Raw genomic sequence first — 19,604 nt, 5'->3', positions numbered from 1 at the left:
TAAGAGCGAGTTGTTCCAGTTGTTGCATATGAGTGATATATTGTACCTTTGAAACCTAATGCTATAGGTGACATATGATTAAGTGTATTATTGAAACTTTTTGCTGTGTACTTTTGAAGGCTGTGGTTAAAAGTAACACCTGCAGCCAACCGCTACTGTTTAGCACGCATGGGTAGGGCGCACTTTTCAACCATCTCACAGGGGGCCGGATGCTCAGATTAACAACATTTGTGTTTATTCTCAGGACTTTGCTGGTGCAGAGCGCATTCACGGCGCATGTGATGACGTTTAGTTGCATCACTTTGTATGCGTGTATTGTATGAGCAATTACAGTGCTTTGAGATGCTTTTTATTTTGAACCAATGAAATGTTTTGGATTGAAAATTGTTTACCATGTGTAGATTGCTGTTAGGATGGAAGGAGTGCATCCCTCCCCTCAGTGCCTGCCATATAAAAGAAGATGTAACCTAACTACTTTTAGGTATAGCCTTGTTTCCCTGACTATTCTCTCCCTGGGGAAGGTATCCATTCCTGCTCACCCTGGTGCACCACTACAATGCGTAAAGCCTGGAAAAACCTGACAAACTGCCTGATAGGCAGGAGGTAGTGTATTGGTCCAAGTAACTCAAGCCCTAACAGGAATGAGATTTCATTGGACCACAGCCTTTTTGGAGTCCGTCAGAACCAGTTAACAGTGTGTAGTTTTCTGTATTCTCTGTAATTCAGGATAAAGTCGAGAAACAATTTTTTGCCCGAGGGCCCCTCAACAGGTCAATAGGACCATGCTTATTGGGGTGATGACAATTGCCTTTATCAAGTGAAAATTAAAGCACAGCGCTAGCATACAATAAGGTGTATACCATTAGTGCCTCCCATTACCTGATGATGTATTTGTACCTCATTGACTTTGATAGTTGATGGCTGGTTGTTAACAAGTAAATGTAGTTTCAGTTAGCTGGTGCTAACTGGATCGTTCTAAGAAGCTAATGGCTGCATCCTGCTCTATATTATCTCTATTTTGCTCTATATCCTTAGATAATGGCAGCTGTTACCACCCACTTTCCATTTGCGATGCAAACATGCTCGATTCCTTAATACGATGCACAGCTAATGTTGTATCTCGCCAAACGCTGCGTTTTAAATTACTGGCAATCTGTTTTCAGACCTGGTTAAACACTTTCTTACATTTCTTCTTCTTCTTCAGAGAAACTGGCCTTATTAACAGTACCTGTGGCCGGTCAAGACAGCGCTTGAAAAACATATTACAATGTGTCATAGTTCTCTGTGCACACTGGTGTTTTTATCAACAATAGAGGTATTCCTCAGGGTTCACTTTCAGGTCCTCGCCTTTTCAAAATCCACATTAATATCTTAGGGCTGTATGTTTATAACTGTTAATTGCACTTGTGTGCACTTGTTTTAAAAGACAAAAGCTTTTCAAGTGTTCATTTTGTCTTCATGGCAATATTGCAACATTGTCTTTGCAACCACCACTAACCATCCACTCAGTGACAGGCCTCTTTTAAAACAATTTATTGATGCCTTGGTCTTGTGACAATCCACACATTAGCTGATACCTCAAAAAATATTACCTTTTTAGTTTTTACTCAGTGGGAATCAAAGGAAACTGTCAGTGTGCACACGTTTTATCTGGGGTATCTTAAGTCCTCTCTGAGATGTGCAAATAACCGGTAGCCTAAACGCTTTGGTAGCCTTAATCTATCATCATCATCTTAATCATCATCATCATCATCATCACAACTCTCCTGACAATGGTACTTTATAATATCAAACTGATTGTCTTGACATTGTAAGTCATATTTCACGTGTAATGTATAAGCACATATATAACAAACAGACATGCTTGGCTTTGTTCCTACATTCATATACAGACAGACTTCATTTACATTCTTTACATATAGTACAAACAGTACTTGCACAACAGGCTTCTCCTTCAGGACTTCTCTGATTGCCATGACAAAACACCTGCAACAGCTTTGTAGTAACACCTACAGCAGCTGCAAGCTGTGTCAGTTTTACAGAGTATTGTGAACAAACAGTAGGGATAGATGGACAAAACTGAAAATCCACTGAAGATTATTTGGAATACTCTAAGTAGATTATGTGCTAAAATTCTATTCATAAACAAGTATTTCATATTAGCAAACTATGATTTGAGGGAAAAGTCATATTGCGCCGATAGCCAAAGGTTTGGCTTCAAGAACATTTATATAGTACATGTCTACAAAATATTCACCGCCAACAGTTTTTATTTTCAGCAGTGTTCCTGCGTAACGTGTTACGTGTTTACACTGCATTAATCAATTTTCACCCGCTACATGGAGAAACATCAAACAAGCTGATAGTTACTCAGCCAACCCCATCAGACTTTTTCATTTTGCTATCACTACTGAGTTAACAGACAACTGATAAACTTGCAAATTCAGCATACACAGAGCAATAAGATCATCTTATTGATCCTCATATTTACCCATCTTTTTGCTTTGGTTTGGTCTCCACCTTCTTCAGCAGCAAGTTACCCAATTTGCCTGCCTGTCGTTTGGTGCTGGTAAGGTAGTTTACAGTGGGTGTATAAGAGCTTTTTTCCTGAAAACAGCTGCCTGCTGCAGCTGGAAACACTAAAACTGAACCATAAAGTATGTGTGCCGGGAAACCAAAACTAGGAGCTAAAAGAGGCTGAAAACTTCAGTGGCTTCAAATTCCTTAGCACTTACACTCTTTCACATTGCACATTTTATTTAATGCTAATATCAAAAATATTTATCAATGCATGTCGAGGCAACAGGCAATTAAAGCTCATTTACAGAAAGATCATGGTCATGGTTAGATAAAATAGTCACCTGCATTACTTTTCCCAAAAAATATATTTTCTGATGCAGAGCAGTTACACATGAACATTATTCATAGGAGGCTGTGTTTGTTTGGGCCATCGTCTGACTGGTTCTTGGTGAATTGACACTAAAATTCATATATCTACAAATATTTGTGAATTTAGACTGATAGATTGGCTAATAATAAGTAACTTGTAATTTTGATATTCCATGAGAAATGGGTAAACAGCTGTCTCTTCTCCAGTGTTTCCAGACATTACAAGTGATTTAAAGACATGAGTTTTAGAAACAGAACAAGTTTGGGGAATTTGCTGAGGAGAAAGTATTCGTTTAACTGACCTGAAAAAATTTTACCCCGACTGATGTGGCTCTTTTTTTTTACCTCTGTGCATTAACCAAATCTCTACAAAAGAGATGTAAGGGGCATTGAGTGGTACTTATAGCTGCAAGCATGATCGATGACAATTCACTGATAGTGTTTTTAAATGCAAAAAGTGATCAAATTTACATCACTTATTGCCATCCATCGACTTGACTTGAATCGGAGTCTTGTGATTGGCTCACATGTCATTAACTTTTTGAGTGTATTACCTGAGAATGTTTTCTGCCATCAACAGAACTGTGGCAGAGTTTTTCTGAAAATAGTACTGTGTTGAATTAGCAAACAGCATAAATTCACAAAGGATGTGTCTTTTCTGCTTGTTAATTTAAAACAATTGGCAGTGTTTTTTAAAGGTGCCCTGTGGAGTCTTCTTGTAAACAAACAAGTTACATTTTCTTGTTTCTCACCATACTCTTGAGGCCTAACAAATGTGTTGAATGCATTTCCTTCCTTTTAAAACATTTACAAAGCCAATTTTTAAAATATTTTGAAATGTATTATTTATGTCCATGTTTACATGAGTAAGCAGTATTCTTCCCCTTTTTGCCGGCATGTTGCTACTTTTCCTGGGTCTTGTTACCGTCATCACCTATCAGTGGAATAACTTGAAACCATCAGCAGGAATGTGTTTTGCATAATACGCATGCTCGTGCATGTACAGTACATCCTTGTGTGCATGCTAGTACAGAGCAGAAGATACAAACAAACTGTTCTTGGTGCCGGTAGTGGTCACAAACTCCACTGGGAAACTTGAACAGCCCAAACAGCTGACAGTTGTGGAATTAATTACGAGGTGACGGCCTAATGCAAAGTTGAAGACGTTAGGCAGCAAAACAGAGTTTGTCCAAAGGCAGGTCTAGTGCAAAATGTTAGGTAATGTTAGCCATGAAGAAATAAATTCAGGATAAAGTAAACTGGGATAAAACAAGCCAGGATAACTTTCACTCTTGCACCCTCTAATCTGGTGAAGTGTCATTACCACAGTAACATGGTGCCACTGATGTGGGATACAGCAGTAGTCACAGTAATATAACTAAAGGTCAAGCCCCAAAGAACAGGCTGTGAGGCGATTTTTGGCACTGTGGCCACATTTGGAACTGCAGGCCATGTAAGCTGGCCCCAAAATACTCCCCCCCCATACATATGCATCATTTAAAAAGGCAGTAAAACCATAAACACATTTTTCTGAGCATCACAAACACTCCAGCTTCAGCCTTTGTATTATCAGAATTTGAGCAATTCTGTCCGATGAACGTTAAAAGTCTTGAGGAGCCGTATCAGTAAGCATTTTTTGTGCTGTTCATGTGTGTGGGGAGTCAGAGGGGAGTTGCAAAGGAAAGCCTGGGGAAGCCTGAAAAAGTTTTTCGCAGTATGTGCCTTGTGAACAACTTTTGGTTGTTCAGTTCTCCTAATAGCATCCATGCGGTTGGTACAGCTACAGTACATGGGGCCAGTGTTCCAGGGTGCGGGGGGGTGACAGTTGCTTTGGCACTGGAGAACAATGTGGTTACCGTGGTTACCAGCAGTCAGGATACAGCACCTACAGTTTTGTAGAACACGCTGGTTAATGTGTCTTAACAAGTTTGTCCGATTGTTGTCACTGACGCCATCCTCAGATCCTCGATTTGACTGTCTGCAGTGCCAGTCTTTCAGCGTGTCCTCCTTTTGTCTGGTCCCAGTATCAGCACCTGAGGGTCAGCTCCTCGCCCTCCAGTAAGTCAACCTCGATGGTGTCCTTGCCAGGGTCTTCCTCGTCCTTAGCACCACTCTGCTCCCCATCTATCACATCCTCCTCCTCTTGAGTGGGAGAAGCAGGGGAGAGGAGGGAGGTGGGAACATCATCACCACCTCCGCTGAGAGTCTCTCCATCTCCTCCACCTCCAGCCATCTCCCAGTCTGCTCTGGCTCCCGGCTCTGCCCCCGTCTCGTCACAGAGCCCCTGCCCTGTCTTCATCTCACCCTCCTCTTGCTCACTGATCGACAGCCTCGTCTCGCTGTCCATCCCTGTTACGTCATCTGACTCAAAACCTGTCCCACCTTCCACAGCCAAACCTGTCTCCATCTCCCTACCCGTCATTGTCTCTCGAGTTAAACCCACCCCAGCCTCTTTACCTAAACTTAGGTCTTTACCTCCACTCAGACATTCCTTTCCTTCCAAACCCAGCCCCGTCTCCATCTCCCCCCACATTCCTTTTTCATCTTCAATCCCTGAATCACCTCGTGAACTCAGTGCTGTCCCGCCAAATGGCTCTATCTGTCCACCCAGCCCTGTCTCCAGACACTGTCCTGTCTGTGGTGGCTGATCTCCAGTCAGTGCTGCGGCTATCTTGGCTTGTCTGATGCAGTTGATCCATTGCTGTTTGTTGAAGGCGTCACTGGCCTGGAAGGAGTGGCTCTGCAGCTGACCTCCAGTACGGTACGAAACCCGGAAGAAGTTCTTTGCTGTAAGGAGGAGAGAGACAGTGTGAGACATGGGTGGTTATTATGTTCAAGTTTTAAATTTGTATTTTCTAATTTCAAGTTTTCATGTTGAATTCTATCAAACTGAATCTGTACTTCATTTTCACCCAGAACGTTAGTGTTTTATTGGCAGATCGCAAACCAACTAGTTGCATACCGCCACCTATTGTATCGGAGTGTGCAGACACACAAGTGTACTCTGGTACGGAGCAACAATACTAGCGGGGTGGAGGGGTGGCAATCGTACTCAGGCATGGTATGAAGCAATCGCATCTAATATGAAAACACCCTAAATTTCTTTTTGGCCATACAGTGTACTTTACAGTATTAGTATATAGTATGAAACAGGGATACAGCAATTGTTTTACAACAGAAAAAAGAAAAAAACAAAACAAATGAATGCTTGTGAATGGATCCTTATTTACTTTTGTAGAATGACAAATTGAAATGCTTCTGTGTTTGTTGTATCTGTGGTATATGGGAAGTACTAACTCCGCTCGTTGTTGCTGAAGGCCCCTCTGATGGACCCGCCCACTCTCATCTCTCCATCCAATAGGTCCTCCAGGTCCAGCTGCCGGATGGGGATTGGCTGGCGGCACAGCTGGTAACTGACTGGCTGGTCGTTCAGCGAGACGGACCTGGTGATGACCAGGACGTCCTGGAACAGAAAGACGTGAAGCTTCTGGAAACAGAGAGAGAGGTAGAATGAGAAAGCAGACGTTGATTTATTATTTACAAAGCAGTATTTCATCATACATCTCATCTGATTTTATCTTCTTTTTGCTTTTCTCATTTCTTCACATATTAACTAAGTAAATTACCATTAAAAAAAACACAGAAGAAAATTATTGAATGAGTTCAGCATACACTCAATATTTAATTTCTAGTTTTTGACTTGTACTCAAGTTTCCCTCCAAATGCAAATAAATCCACTTTATACTTGACTTGCAACTCATCAATTTGAATCAGACCTGTTGATAATGAATTTGTTAACTATAAGAGATTGTGAACAATTCAGACAAAGCAATGTCTTGCTTTTTACGTCAGAGTGGCCTCCACTCAGTCCAAACCACAATGTGAAACCTTTGGATTAAGGGACTTTATAAAACAGTATACAGAGAGAATTTGTGATGTACGGAGGAAAGAGGGTAGAAAATGTATGGATAAAAGAGAAAGGGCATATACAATTTTTTGCAATCTACTAACAAGTCCTCTGTTGTTCTTCAGTTCTCCATGGCAGCTTAGGGTCCTGGAGCGGTCAATGAGTTCATCCCTCTGGCCATCTTCTGTGTACAACAGACGGTCCTTGTAGTACTGACACTCTGACTCCCCCGTCCGCCTGTTGATGTCTGCCACCACACTCTGAACCATCAGCATCTGTAGAGCAAACAGGAAAAATGTAACCCCATCCAGCCGCATTTTATCTCATATGATCTGTTTTCTCTTCATTTAGTGTAAACTAATGACTGCGGTCCAGGGAATTAACCCCTTCCCACAGCTGAATGTTGCCTGCGGCTCACTTTCTCTGCTCTCTGTTGCTGTTTTCATTGAGAACCAACAACAACCTGTTGCTGATTTAGTTTGTTTTTAATGTACAAAATAAAGGAAATGCCCAATTTTCAAGGTTTTTCCCAAAATTTCAGGGTTACTCCTGACTTCTTCAAATTTAGTCCTCTTTTTTCAGTTTTCACACCAAGTTTTTTTTTGTGGCTTTTAGAGGTTATTTTCTAATGTTCAAGATTCTTCCTGACGTTTCTGGCAAAGTTCATCCGTGTGTCTTTGGGAAACAGATTGTTGTAGTAAGCTTGGCGACAAAACTGCCCCGGTCGTCTCTAAATTTTCAAAGACAACCTCGATTGGTGTTAAGAAATGAATTTTATTTCCTCCTGCTTCAGTCTGACAGTGGGTTGAACCAGACATGTAGGATAAAGGTGTGCAGTATCTTAAAGTTGGTTTTCCTCACCGCCTCGTCCAGGTGCTGCCGGTCCGGGTGGTCGTTGGGTGTGTGCTTCACGATCTCCCTGAGCAGCAGTGGGTATTTCACCAGTCGGCTGCGGGGAATGTCCAGGAAGTTCCACAGGTCCAACTTCCTGCTAAAGGGCGACTGGAGGCAGCGCTGCAAGAAGTCCTGGACCCGGCGATCCTGCTTCTTCTGGTCCAACAAGGCTTTGGCCTTCACCTGGTTACTGCAATATGGCGTGTAGGAGGAGAGACAGGGCAGCTGCAGGGACACAAAGACAGAGACCTGGTTACTGCAGATCGTAGGTGGCACGGAAAGATGTGAAAAATGAGACTTTGATGGGTGAACTTGAGAAAAAATGACATCTGAATCATGCGGAGTGTAGTAAGACACTCAGTTTGGTTTATTATGTGACGAAAAGCCTTCACTCACCCAGTCAGTCAGGATGTGCCCCACATGTTCTGTGGACCCGTCAGGTTTTCTGACATCTCTGAGGCGACTCAGCAGGTCTGAGGAGAGACAGACAGTTTTGAAATTATGAAAAAATGTAAAGAGGTCAGGACCCAGAGCAGCACGGGCACATTGAAGGGGACGCGATGGTAACACTTAAGTTTTTTAGTTGGCATCCTGAGCTAAAGAGGCAGTTACGACAGCTGCAGTGCATGAGCGTCTCCCAAAGTCACCAACAGGGCTAGGTTCTGTTTGATTTTTTATGATGAAGTGTAAATGTTTTCCTCTAAAACATTTTTTCTCCATTTATAAAAGAAGCCTCTCTCTAAATGTTGTTTGAAACAAATTTTAAATTTAAATCTTGCACAAATACATTTTTGGGAGTTTATTCAGTGTGTGGACTACCTCTCCTTTTTTGTTAGACTCTCACTATTCCTCAGGTTAAAGTTCAGTTAGTGAGAACTTATTCATTCTCCTTGGCTCCAGCACCTCTGCAGTTTGAAATAGATGTGTTAACTTAATATGTGCAGAGAGATGTTTTGGGGGGTTTCTCATTCACTTCTACACAATCACCATAGATATTTATATGCATAGAGCATAGATATGTGGCACACACATCTATGCTTTTTGCTGAATGCTGCAGAGACCATACTCTCTGATATTTGTGAAGCCCATTTGCGAATGATTTGATAAATTACCGCAAAGACAAATTTTGCTGTTGCTCTCTTATGACAAATACAGGAATTTCCATCACATTTTCTTTGTCCCGTGTTTTCATGTTGCATTTCCTGTTTTATTTTGTGTTTATTATCCTTTTTTTCCTCCCGTTTTAGATCCCAACTTCCTACCCTCACTGTGATTGTCTGCCCCGCCCCTAATGCCTTGCACCTGTGTCTCATTGTCTCCCTCTCTCAGAGTGTATTTAGTCTCTTCCCTATGTGCTTCCTTCCCTCTGTGCCAGGTTCATCTTCGTTTTCCGTAGGAAGTCTTCCAGCAATTTCCCTGACTCGGTTCTTGTCTTTTGACCTCGCCTTTGCCAAGCACTCTGGTTTTGTTTGCATGTTCCTGATTGCGTGCCTGTGTACCAAACCTTATGCTAAGTACAGACTTGAGGTTTTTTTGGAGCTCCTTTCTGAAGACGGTTTATGGGCTGAGCTTTGGTCTGATGAATACTAGCCAAAGCAATATTATAATGACTAATATACAGGTAAACCAGAGAATAATATAACATAGTGGCTACCTCAGTGCTGATCAAGTGATGTATCTTGCCTAGTGTAACAATAGGCACCTAAATGATGCTGTCTTTATACGAATAGAAGACACTTGTGTCATCTGCAAATAAAATTTTTGACAGCTTGTCCTAGACATTGGAGCAGTCATTGATTATATATGAAAAATGACAAGGGCCCAGGAACTGAGCCCTGTGGTACAAGGTAGCGTATCGAAAGAAAAAAAGAACTGGTTCCATTATAGGATAAAAAATGCTGTTAATCTTTAAGGTAGCTACTGAACCAGGGCAGTGCATTGTTTTTTTTACTCCAAGAAAAGAAAGCTTTCGAAGAAGAATATGGTGATTGACTGTGTCAAATGCCTTTGAAAAATCTAAAAAAAACAACTGTTGTTTTTCTTTCTATCTCTAGCTTTGTATATTGCATTAATCAGATGTCTAAGTGCCATACAGTACATGTTGAGTATCTCTTTCTAAACTCATACTGATGTGTATATATAATATTGTGCTTATTAAGATGTTATTTTAATTTTTGGTAGACAAGCTTTTCAAGTTTTTTTTATATAGCAGGCAAAATGGAGATAATTGTTGAAGACGGCTGGGTCATCATCTTTATAACTGGGAATAATCGTGGATATTTTTAATTCAAGAGGAACAATTCCCTTTTCCAATGAGAGGCTGAAAATGCAAGATAGCGGTTTCACACTGTATTCATGAATAGAGATCAGTAGTTTACCGTCAATGTTATCATGACCTGGAGAAAAATCTTTTAGATTAAGATCTCCATAAAATCCTCTTCTGTAACTAGTAAACAATGAGTGGATTTCATTGATTCGGGAATTCATAAACTTAAGAGGGCTAAAGTTGGTATGCTCTGACCTACCCTCATGCAGGGGTATCAGCGAGTCCAGAGTACCAAAGATCTGGTTCAGTTCCTGCTCAGTCATGATTGATAGCTTCAGCATTGGGTCGTGGTAGGCCTGCAGTACACAAGCAAACATCTACGTGTGAGAATACTCAGAAAACACCGGTACTGTAGAATAAATGTAGGAGAATAGTCAGTTCTTCAGGGAAAAAAAAAATAAAGGTTTCTGTTTACCTTCTTAGCCAACTTAAGATCCTCCACCAAGTCTTGCTCGCCCTGAGCCAACTCAAATATAGCCTGCAGGGAAAGAGTGTGAGTTTAATGAAAAAGACAACTGTGGATTGGTTTAGAAATTAGTTTGGGTTATCTATAAGTCTTAAGAGGTGGACAAGGTTTGAGTTTGCTGAGTTTTGATAATGTTGAAAGAACATTAAATTTGCTATTCTGAAGTGTTTGTTTGTTTGTTTGCACAATATCTAAAGGAAGATAAAAAAAAAATTATGGTAAGTTAAAAACACGATGTAATATTCATACAATCTCAAGAGATGTGCAGGCAGAGCCAAAAAGCCAAAGGGCTTATTGAAATCTTATCAGATTTCATCATCATAGCAACATTACATTTCAGGAGCAAAATATGTACAGTCAACATTCATGTGCTCATCTGTGAAAACCAGAATCTTCAACATCATTCAGAATAGAAGGGTACTAAAAGCTGACAGTAATGAATTTCCTAACATATTCGTTAAACATCTGGGGATAAGTTTACAAAATTACTGGGAAGTGAATTTCAGCTTCTATGATCCGCATTAGAAAATTCTAAATTGGAGATTTGAAGTTCTTGAAAATGTGGGTCGAAGCTGATAACTGTTTCCTGGTTCCATGGTTGTGAATTCAGCTGTATTTATTGAAATAACCCCTTAGGGACCGAACGCAGAGTGTTGTACGTAAGGATAAATACACAGAACAACCTTAAGTTTATTAATTGGGCAAACATTAATGATGGCAGACCTAGCAGTGTAAAATGGAGAGTCGTTGTCATTTTATTTCTCTTGTATATTTCTTTATCCATTGAAAGTAAATATTTTGTTTTGTAAAAACTAAAATAAAAACAAAAACATTCTAATAAGATTCTGGTAATGTTGATTTTAATGTTGTTTTGTAAACACGCTATTATTTTTTAAATGACACGTTTCATTGATGGAGCTGAAAGCAGCTGAAAACCTTGTGTGTGATGTTTAAATTTGGACATGAATTGAACTCACACTGTTGTGCTCCTCGCTGTGTGTGTGTGTGTGTGTGTGTGTGTGTGTGCGTGCGTGTGTGTTATTAATTGTGATGACAGAAAAATTAAAAACGAATCATTCGGTGCAGCACGAGTGCGTTTCTCACCTCTTGTCGTTTTATCTCTTTTGGGCTCAGAGGTTGTGTAGCCCCCAGTCGGACGTCGAACGTCTCGCTCCAAAGCTTGCTGTCCCGGCGCTTGGTGGCTTGGGCTGTCGCGGTGGAGCCCCGCGTCGCAGTCATGGAGGAGGAGTTGGAGACGTTTGCTGAGATAACACGTGTCTTCATCGTCGAGGAGGAGGAAAGAGGAGGAGGAGGAGCCGCTCTCTCTGTCCGACTCTCATTACGAAAACTGATGGAGCGCTGCAGAGACAGAGAGAAGGTTAAACCAGATTTTTTTTTTTTTTTTAAAAACACAAAAGTGTCTATAAAACAATATCGATATTTATTTCAGATATGTGCTAGTGGCAAACTCAGGCTGGCTGAGGGAAGGAGCGAAACAACATGAAGGGCCCCTGATTCATTCAGTGGGCCCCCATCAGCAGAGAACAACAATGCGTGTTTGGTAAAAGGGCTACATTCCCACTCAAGGTTAACACAGATTCAGAATACAGTACAAATACAACGCGTCTGTGTTAAAAAGTTGTCGAGGCAAGGCTCTGGTGAAATCAAAGGAGAATCCTTCTTTTGGCCTTGAGTTTGTGAATTAGTTAGTGAGCGCGTTATGGCCTGTTGGGACGTCCCTCTCGGCGGACAACAGCAGGAGATTCTCCACATCTGTTTTCTGAGCTGGGGCTTGATCGGCTTCGGTTTGGAAAACGATCCCTCAACTGATGCAGCTGAGACAATAGAACAATCTAAAGAGGGTGTGGCTGAGCAAACTAGTGAGTAATACTGTACAAAAATCTACCGAATGGAATAATGTCAACTACATCTACAAAATGTTTTAAGGCCGCTTGATTCTCTTTATGGTCAGCCTACATGAATGATACATTCATTTCTACCATAATGGCCAGTATACTCCACAGTAAGGGCATCCTATAGGGTACAGTATCTCATGTTCTTCACTGTTTCTTCATTACAGTGCACCCTATAGGGCACCGAGTCATGTTTTTTTTTTTTTTTTTTAATTGAAAGGACAGCCGTTTCTGCACTTCAGCTTTTTTTTTTGGCATGAAACTCTCTTGGTTGAATCATCAGTGCAAAAGATCAGCAACTGTGTTATATTATATATATATAATATTTGGGTCTTTGATTAAAAAACAAACAAACAAACAAAAAAAAACGGACAGTACAAACCTGTGCACATAAAAACTTCAGGGGAAAAGTTAATTACGACTCTCAAGATACATTTCAGTGAGAAAAATACAAACATTAATGGCAGGTTGGAGCTAAAGATTAAGGTGCTGAAAAAACTGATTTTACAATTTTCAGCTTAAATCAATTTACTTCTGAATTCTTGATAAATTTTGGATGAATTCAGCGACTTTGGCTCTGAATTTTGGACACAAATTCAATGATGAAATATGAAACTTGAATTTGCTGCCTTTCTGATTAGATTCTTCTCCATGGCAACTACAGCCAAGGCTTATGGGTATTGAAGCATTTACTATAAAACTATGGGTTTATAATATTATTTGGGAAAGTCTTGTGTTTCTGTCTTTAGTGACGTTGAGGATATCATTAAAATAATTAACAGAAAAGGGAAAACAGGAAAGGGGAAAAATACTTCTGGATACGGCAAAAAACAGGTGGAGGCATCTGACGAGTGGTTCACCTGCAGCGTCTGACCGATCCTCTTCAGCGGTGCGGTCTTGACAGGTGGCAGCAGGCTGGCCAGAGACGTCACCCTGGATACAGGTTTACTGCGCTTGGTGCTGGGCTCCTGTAGGAGAAAACAGATTTTAACGTGGTTCACATTATCACACGAAAACAAGATTCCTGTGATGCCTTGTGTGGCGGCACAAAGTCCACACGAGGACCGAAGTCTAGACGATGAGTCCACTTCCTGCTCAGTGACTTTCAAACAAACCTCCAGGCCACACCGCTAATGATGATAACAACATCTGAACGCTGTCATGCTAATATTTCGTTTTGTTTATTCCGGGAATTTATGAACACACTTAATCAAAAGAGCCACTGTGGCAGACAGTAATTTACGTCAAGACCACCCCTTTAAAAGATCCAAACATTCTGCAAATACAGGATTCATTTCTGGTCCTTCTTCACCATACAACCAGCAGCCTGCAGCCATTGGCAGAGCTTGTGAAGGTCAGTGCAGGCTGGGGTCAAAGATAAAAAAATAAACAAACAAAAAAAAAAAAAAATCAGGTAGCTCACTTTTATAGTGCACTTAGGACTCATTTAATCTATAAAATGTCAGAAATTGTGGAACATGGCGATCGTTCTTAAAGTAATTTGAGGAGGTCCCACAACACAAGACAATTACCTGAGAATTGTCGTCAAAAACAAAACATCAACAAACAACATGACTTTAAAGGACAAAGACATTATAAAAAATATTTTTTTTAAAATCACTGAAACTGACTGTCACAGTCACCCCATATTCGCTTTAGAGTGATATGAAACAGAAAAGCTGTAAATCCTCAGATTGGAGAAGCTGCGACCAGAGAATTCTTTGGAGTCTTTGCTTGGTAAACTAATCATACAATAAAATCATACAGTTAACTGATTATGAAAACTGTTTTCGATGGATTTTCCGTCTGTGGACTGATTGACTAATTGCCAAAAATGTTTTGGCAAGAAATTGTCCAGTCAGTCTCAACACTGATGTGTAGTCCGAAGTTAGTGTTTGTGTATACGCTCTAGTAGTTTGCGGGAAAGCTGACTCTGTATTTTGATATTCTACATGTTAAACAATATTGTGACTCAAAGTCTTTCCCTCTCTGCCAAACTCTCTCTCTCTCACACACACACACACACACACACACACACACACACACACACACACACACACACACACACACACACACACACACACACACACACACACACACAAGGGCGCACACACTCACACAACACAGGATCTGTCTCTGTGTGGGAAAATGCCACCAAGCTGCTTGTCCTGGATACAGACTTACAATAAATCAATGTGTTGATGTGTGTGTGTGTGTGCGTGTGTGCGTGTGCGTGTGTGTGTGTGTGTTTGTATATCTTCAATCTGCCCTGCAGCCCACAGTCAACTGACCTACTGAAATACAGGAACCATCAAACTTTGTTTCCATCAGCACTCACAGTCAGGAACCAGTCTACCAAAAATAAATCGACCTCTGATGGACAGTTTTCTTTTTTTCTTCTTTTTTTTTTAAATTCCTCATTCGCTCCAGATTAAAAAAAAAAAGGAGTTTAACCTTCTGCTTCAAGTTCATGTCCCAAATCTGACAACAGATTTTCCACAGTTTTCAACTAAACCATGAGAGTTTGGTCTAATCTCGTGGAGGAGACTGACAATTTAAAGCTGTGACTCAGTAGTGTTTAAAGTTGTTGATGGAGGTCTGACGAGTTAGACTATATGTAATTAAAGAGAGTGTGCTCTCTCTCATTTAGCAGATGATACTGTTGTATTTGTTAAAGATGTAACTGTTGTTTTAAAAGACTTTAGGGTTCAGTGAGGATAATACATCATCTGTTTTTTACTCTATACTTGAGAAGTTTCCATTGGACATGTTGTAATGGGTTTCCTTGTGTGTGGCGCTTCAGTTGATTGAGTGTGACAAAGATCGATTCAGTGCAGTTGGTAAACAATAGACCGGTTATCTAATTACAGCAGGTTTACAGCAGGCTACCTGACTCTCAGGTCAAGAGTTTGAATCCCCAAAGTAACTCCTGTGACAGCACACATCAAAATCTCATATTTTACCTTTAAACCCAGGGTTTATTGTTTTCTTTTGCTGTCCAAATGATTAATCGGTTAATTGAAAAAATAATCAGCAGATGATTTGATAATGAAAATTATCATCAGTGGCAACCCTACAATTTTGCTCTAGGAAAATAGAGCAGAACTCATGACAACATTGTGTCATTATTATAACATTAAGTTTTGTTAAACCTGCAATAACTGATTTTTTTTTGCCACTTAGGAGCAATGGAAACGCAACAACATCTACATATTATCATCTTTTATACTGTTAGCAAACAGTTGTTGCTTTACACATTAAGCAACATTATATTCACTCTCTTTTAGCTTTGTTTTTGGTCTCCACCGCTACCAGAAGGAAATATCTGTCTCTTTTGCTGCTAAATGCTCCACCATGTTCACCAGCTGGTCTCTAACTATGTCTGTCTGCTGTTTGGTTCTGGGCACAGTGGGTTTTTAGAGCTTTTTCTCTGTAAACGGCTGAACGACGCTATGAGAGCAGCGAGAGTGAAACTCTGTGAAAGCTCCGTAAACCGGAGGGGAGCTGCAGATTCAGGTGATAATTCTCTGTAGGTTCATCACTATGACCGACCCTCTCTCACAGTCATATTGTTTTCAAATTGTCATTTGATGCATTACTATTATAAAAAATATCAACTATAGCCACTTTGGGATCCTGTGTTGAAAAAGCGGTAGGCTAATGATCTGACTCGCCATTTTATTTCATTTCATCATGCAGTCTGACATCATGTTCATGTTGTGTTGATGGGTTATTTTGCTCTCAGCAGTCGGCAGTGACTTCAGTCCGCAAAGAAGTTATGGTAGGGGTTGCTAGGAGCAGGTAACGTAATGTTTGTGACGTCTATCAGAGAAATATGTTGATTTAAGAGTTATTTCTGTAAGGTTCATTCATCTCATCCATGCTTGTTTTGGCTACGTTGGCTCGGTTGTTTTTCCAGCCAGAGAAACAACTGTCAGTGAGCACAGCACCAGACCTGTTTGAAAGTTTCCAGCAATTCAGAGATCTGACAGAAGAGGCATTAGAGGAAAAAAATTAAACCTGAACAGAGGACAGTGTATGACTGATGGACGAACAGAGTGGAGAACAGAGCCGAGAAGACGGCTGAAGCCTGAGGGAAAACATGAGGAATCTAAAAAACGAAAAACAACATGAGGTTCCCTCAGTTATTCTTACATATCAAAGTGTGAGGCCTGCCACTTCAATATTTTTTGTTCAAGCTGGAGAAAACAGGGGACAAAAAGCAGTGTTAGTAGACAGACCAGGCCGTTTTGAGCAGAATCCTTTTTTTTACAACCACCCCTGGTGTTGAAGTCACAAAACAGTCAAGTGACCTTCTGTATAAGAAACACTTGAGAGAAACTCTATTGCTGCCATATACATACATAGTCTTTGGTAGTGGTTATGAAAGACATCACTGGCATTAGAAAGCTGGTGTACTGAAAACTAACACAACAAACCACCCTACATACTTTTATAATATGCTTCCTCAGTAGAAAATATTTCCCAGACGTTTCTATTGACTGTTCAAGTGCACTGATTTCTATCTTTAAGCACCACAAACCAAATTCCCTTCACCTCCACTGTTTCAGTTTGGTGGCAGAAATCTCTCAGCAGATAAAAAACAAAAACTGCCTGCATGGCTAGAGGCCAATAGTGCTGACGGGATTTGGGTGAAATGACCCTTACAGCTTCTGCAGTATATCACCAAACTAACTGATTGCGAGGAGGTCAAGGATTTGAGGCAGTAGATGGAACATTGGCGAAACTATCAAAACAATGTAAAATATCACCGTGCAAAATCCTAAAGTAACACTATGGAAGTTTAACAAAACTCACCACACAACAACATACTACAGGAATTTTCCAAACTGATATGTTCTCGAGAGAAAATGTTTTTATAATCAAAAAATTATTGTGGGTAATAGGGAAACGATGGAGAATGAAAGCAGAAATTAGATGAAAAGTATCCATGTTTTCATAGTCTAAATAAAGCCTTTACCCTACAGCAGATTAGATTAGATATTAGGCCAGATTAGATCCAATGAGATTATATCAAATTAGATCAGAGTGCTGAGATTTATTAGATGTATTCAAGAGAACTGAGGCACATTTTAATGTTCGCCCCCAAACTAAAGTAGCTGAATTCAATCAGGCTGCAGTTCCATAGAGGGTATGTCCTGTCTTACCTCCACCTCTTTCCCCATGTTGCTGTTCCCTTTGCTGATCTCTACAGAGCAACCAGAGTTAAACCGCTGCACCAGCAGGCAGAGGGGGCTCTGCCCCGCCACCATGCTGCTCACACCGAAGCCCAGTACAAGATGCGGACCTTCCCCAGTACCAACAGAGCGTCCAGAAATATTTGAAAACTGGTAGAACGTCCAGGAAGAGATTGGTGGTGGTAGAGCATCCAGGTGTCAATGTTCAGACGAGGTTGGTGAGGAGCCTGCTGATAGTCTGACATATAGGACTTAAATCCAATACAGGATCTAGAGGGAATCTGGTTTTGTTAAGAGCATCCAGTAAGAGTACGGAAACAACAGAGCAAAGAAAGTGTCTAGAGAAATTGTACGGCGCCAAGAGAAAGTGTGATAATGACAGAGCGAGTGTCCAAAGGGGGATTAGTTTCTGTTAGAAATATGAGTGATACTAATAAGGAATCCACTAGGAATTCAGAGAGTCTGGAGAGAGCCAGGTTCTGGTTCTGTGTTCAGAAAGCATCTGGTATCTATAGACAGTCCAGAAAGAATTCAGTAACTTTAGAGGGCCCAAAAATGATTAAATTAAGTTTCCAGAAAGGTCTGATAGAGCATCATGATAGAGTCTTTAGTGCTTTTCCAGTATCCAGAAAGCTCCTGATACAAGCTGAGAAGTTAAGTCAGATTAAACAAAGGATGAATACCGGTTAAGTGTCTGGATCAAGCTTGCAAAGTTTCCTGAAAACCCGGCTCTGGTAGTGTCCTGAAAATGCCTTGTGCTGTCAGAGGATTGACAAGAGCAGAGGATCTGGATCCAGCTCTGTACCAGCAGTGTCCAGAAAGAGCGGAGCTTTCAGAGGGTTGTTTTGGATCTTCAGGTCAAGCCCGGTGGCAGCAGCGCTCAGATGAAAGAGTCCAGGAAAAGTTTGGTCCTAACAGAGTTCAGAGAGATCTGCACTTTAAACCAATCTGGAGCTCTGGATCCCTTATTCCTCTGTTTTCTGTCTGACTTCTTTGTCAAATCCCTGTTGAAGCTTTCTCTCTCAGTGATGGTCGTCCCCCCTCCCTCCGACTCTCCCTCTGTTTTTAAACGCACAGCTTGCTGATGCTTTCTCTCTCTCTCTCTGACTCACTTATTAGCTGGCTCGCTCACACACTCACCCACTTTACTTCCTTCCTCTCTTTCTCCCTTTTCCCCCCCACCTTCTTTTTTTTTTTTTTTTTTTTAATTGTTTTGTCTCTTGCTTTTTTCTTCCATCAGTGATTGAAGCATTCTGAGCTTTGGCACAAAGAACAAGATTTATATAAGGTTTCTTTTATTTTTGTTGTTAACTAATCCCATGAAAAGACCCAAACCAACAACGAATTGATCCGACTAACGAGTATTGTGGATGTGGATTGACCAGAGTAGCATTGTCTCTGCAAAGAGACGTTGCTGTTGAAGTTTTTTAAATGTCATTTTGTAAATGCTGTAGCACAAACTAAATTCTGCTTACCTGTGCTGTATTTGTGAAATATCAGAGACAGATATTACATATTAGATCTGACCATGAAAATTGGCCAGATACAACTAGGGAGGGGACATTTTCATTTTTAGGGTTTTATTTAATCTACTTATTTATTCATTTGTCATTTGGTTGAAGCAACCGTTTAAATGAATTTGAGGGAAAATAAAGTTCACCTCCATGGAGCACTGTGAAGTCCCAAAAGACAGTAATCCCACAGCCCAAATATATAGGCTGACTTTGCTGGACACATCTTTGCACTGAGGCAACTACAGTATCTACAGTAATTTACAACATAACCTTGGTTGCGTTCATTATTATACATACGATCTGTTGCTTTATTCATTTACTTAAGTGATTAGATAAGTTCCATGCTTGCAGGTTTCCACAACTGCAAATATTAAACCATTTAAGCAGAAAAACACAAAAAAAACCAACCCCGTAATAATCGACCTGACACGCCAGAGAAAATACCGAGATACACCGCAGGAAACTAAATTTGGACTTTTGCGGAAAATAAAAACGCA

At 40.6% G+C, this 19,604-nt stretch overlaps 1 protein-coding gene across 6 annotated transcripts in view; it reads right to left on the bottom strand.

Moving 5' to 3' along the window:
• Positions 1-1,500: 1,500 nt before the first annotated feature.
• arhgef3 (Rho guanine nucleotide exchange factor (GEF) 3) overlaps positions 1,501-19,604 on the bottom strand; it is a 46,162-nt gene continuing 28,058 nt past the window's right edge. For 4 of the 6 annotated variants that reach the window (XM_040159791.1, XM_040159790.1, XM_040159792.1 and 1 more), the window contains 9 exons: positions 13,256-13,363; positions 11,587-11,841; positions 10,432-10,494; positions 10,216-10,312; positions 8,087-8,163; positions 7,658-7,915; positions 6,901-7,071; positions 6,187-6,376; positions 1,501-5,676 (listed from right to left, as the gene is read on the bottom strand). In XM_040159791.1, coding sequence (XP_040015725.1) covers positions 4,916-5,676; positions 6,187-6,376; positions 6,901-7,071; positions 7,658-7,915; positions 8,087-8,163; positions 10,216-10,312; positions 10,432-10,494; positions 11,587-11,841; positions 13,256-13,363 — 1,980 coding nt within the window. In that variant the 3' untranslated portion in view covers positions 1,501-4,915. Of the gene's footprint in view, positions 5,677-6,181; positions 6,377-6,900; positions 7,072-7,657; positions 7,916-8,086; positions 8,164-10,215; positions 10,313-10,431; positions 10,495-11,586; positions 11,842-13,255; positions 13,364-18,276; positions 18,567-19,604 lie in introns of those variants that run through there. The other 2 variants (XM_040159794.1, XM_040159795.1) reach the window with 2 other exon arrangements.

Source organism: Xiphias gladius, chromosome 21 (assembly GCF_016859285.1).
Source record: "Xiphias gladius isolate SHS-SW01 ecotype Sanya breed wild chromosome 21, ASM1685928v1, whole genome shotgun sequence".
Classification (NCBI taxonomy): domain Eukaryota; kingdom Metazoa; phylum Chordata; class Actinopteri; order Istiophoriformes; family Xiphiidae; genus Xiphias; species Xiphias gladius.
The sequence above is the reverse complement of the archived record's forward strand: the minus strand, read 5'-3'. Positions and strand labels throughout refer to the sequence as shown.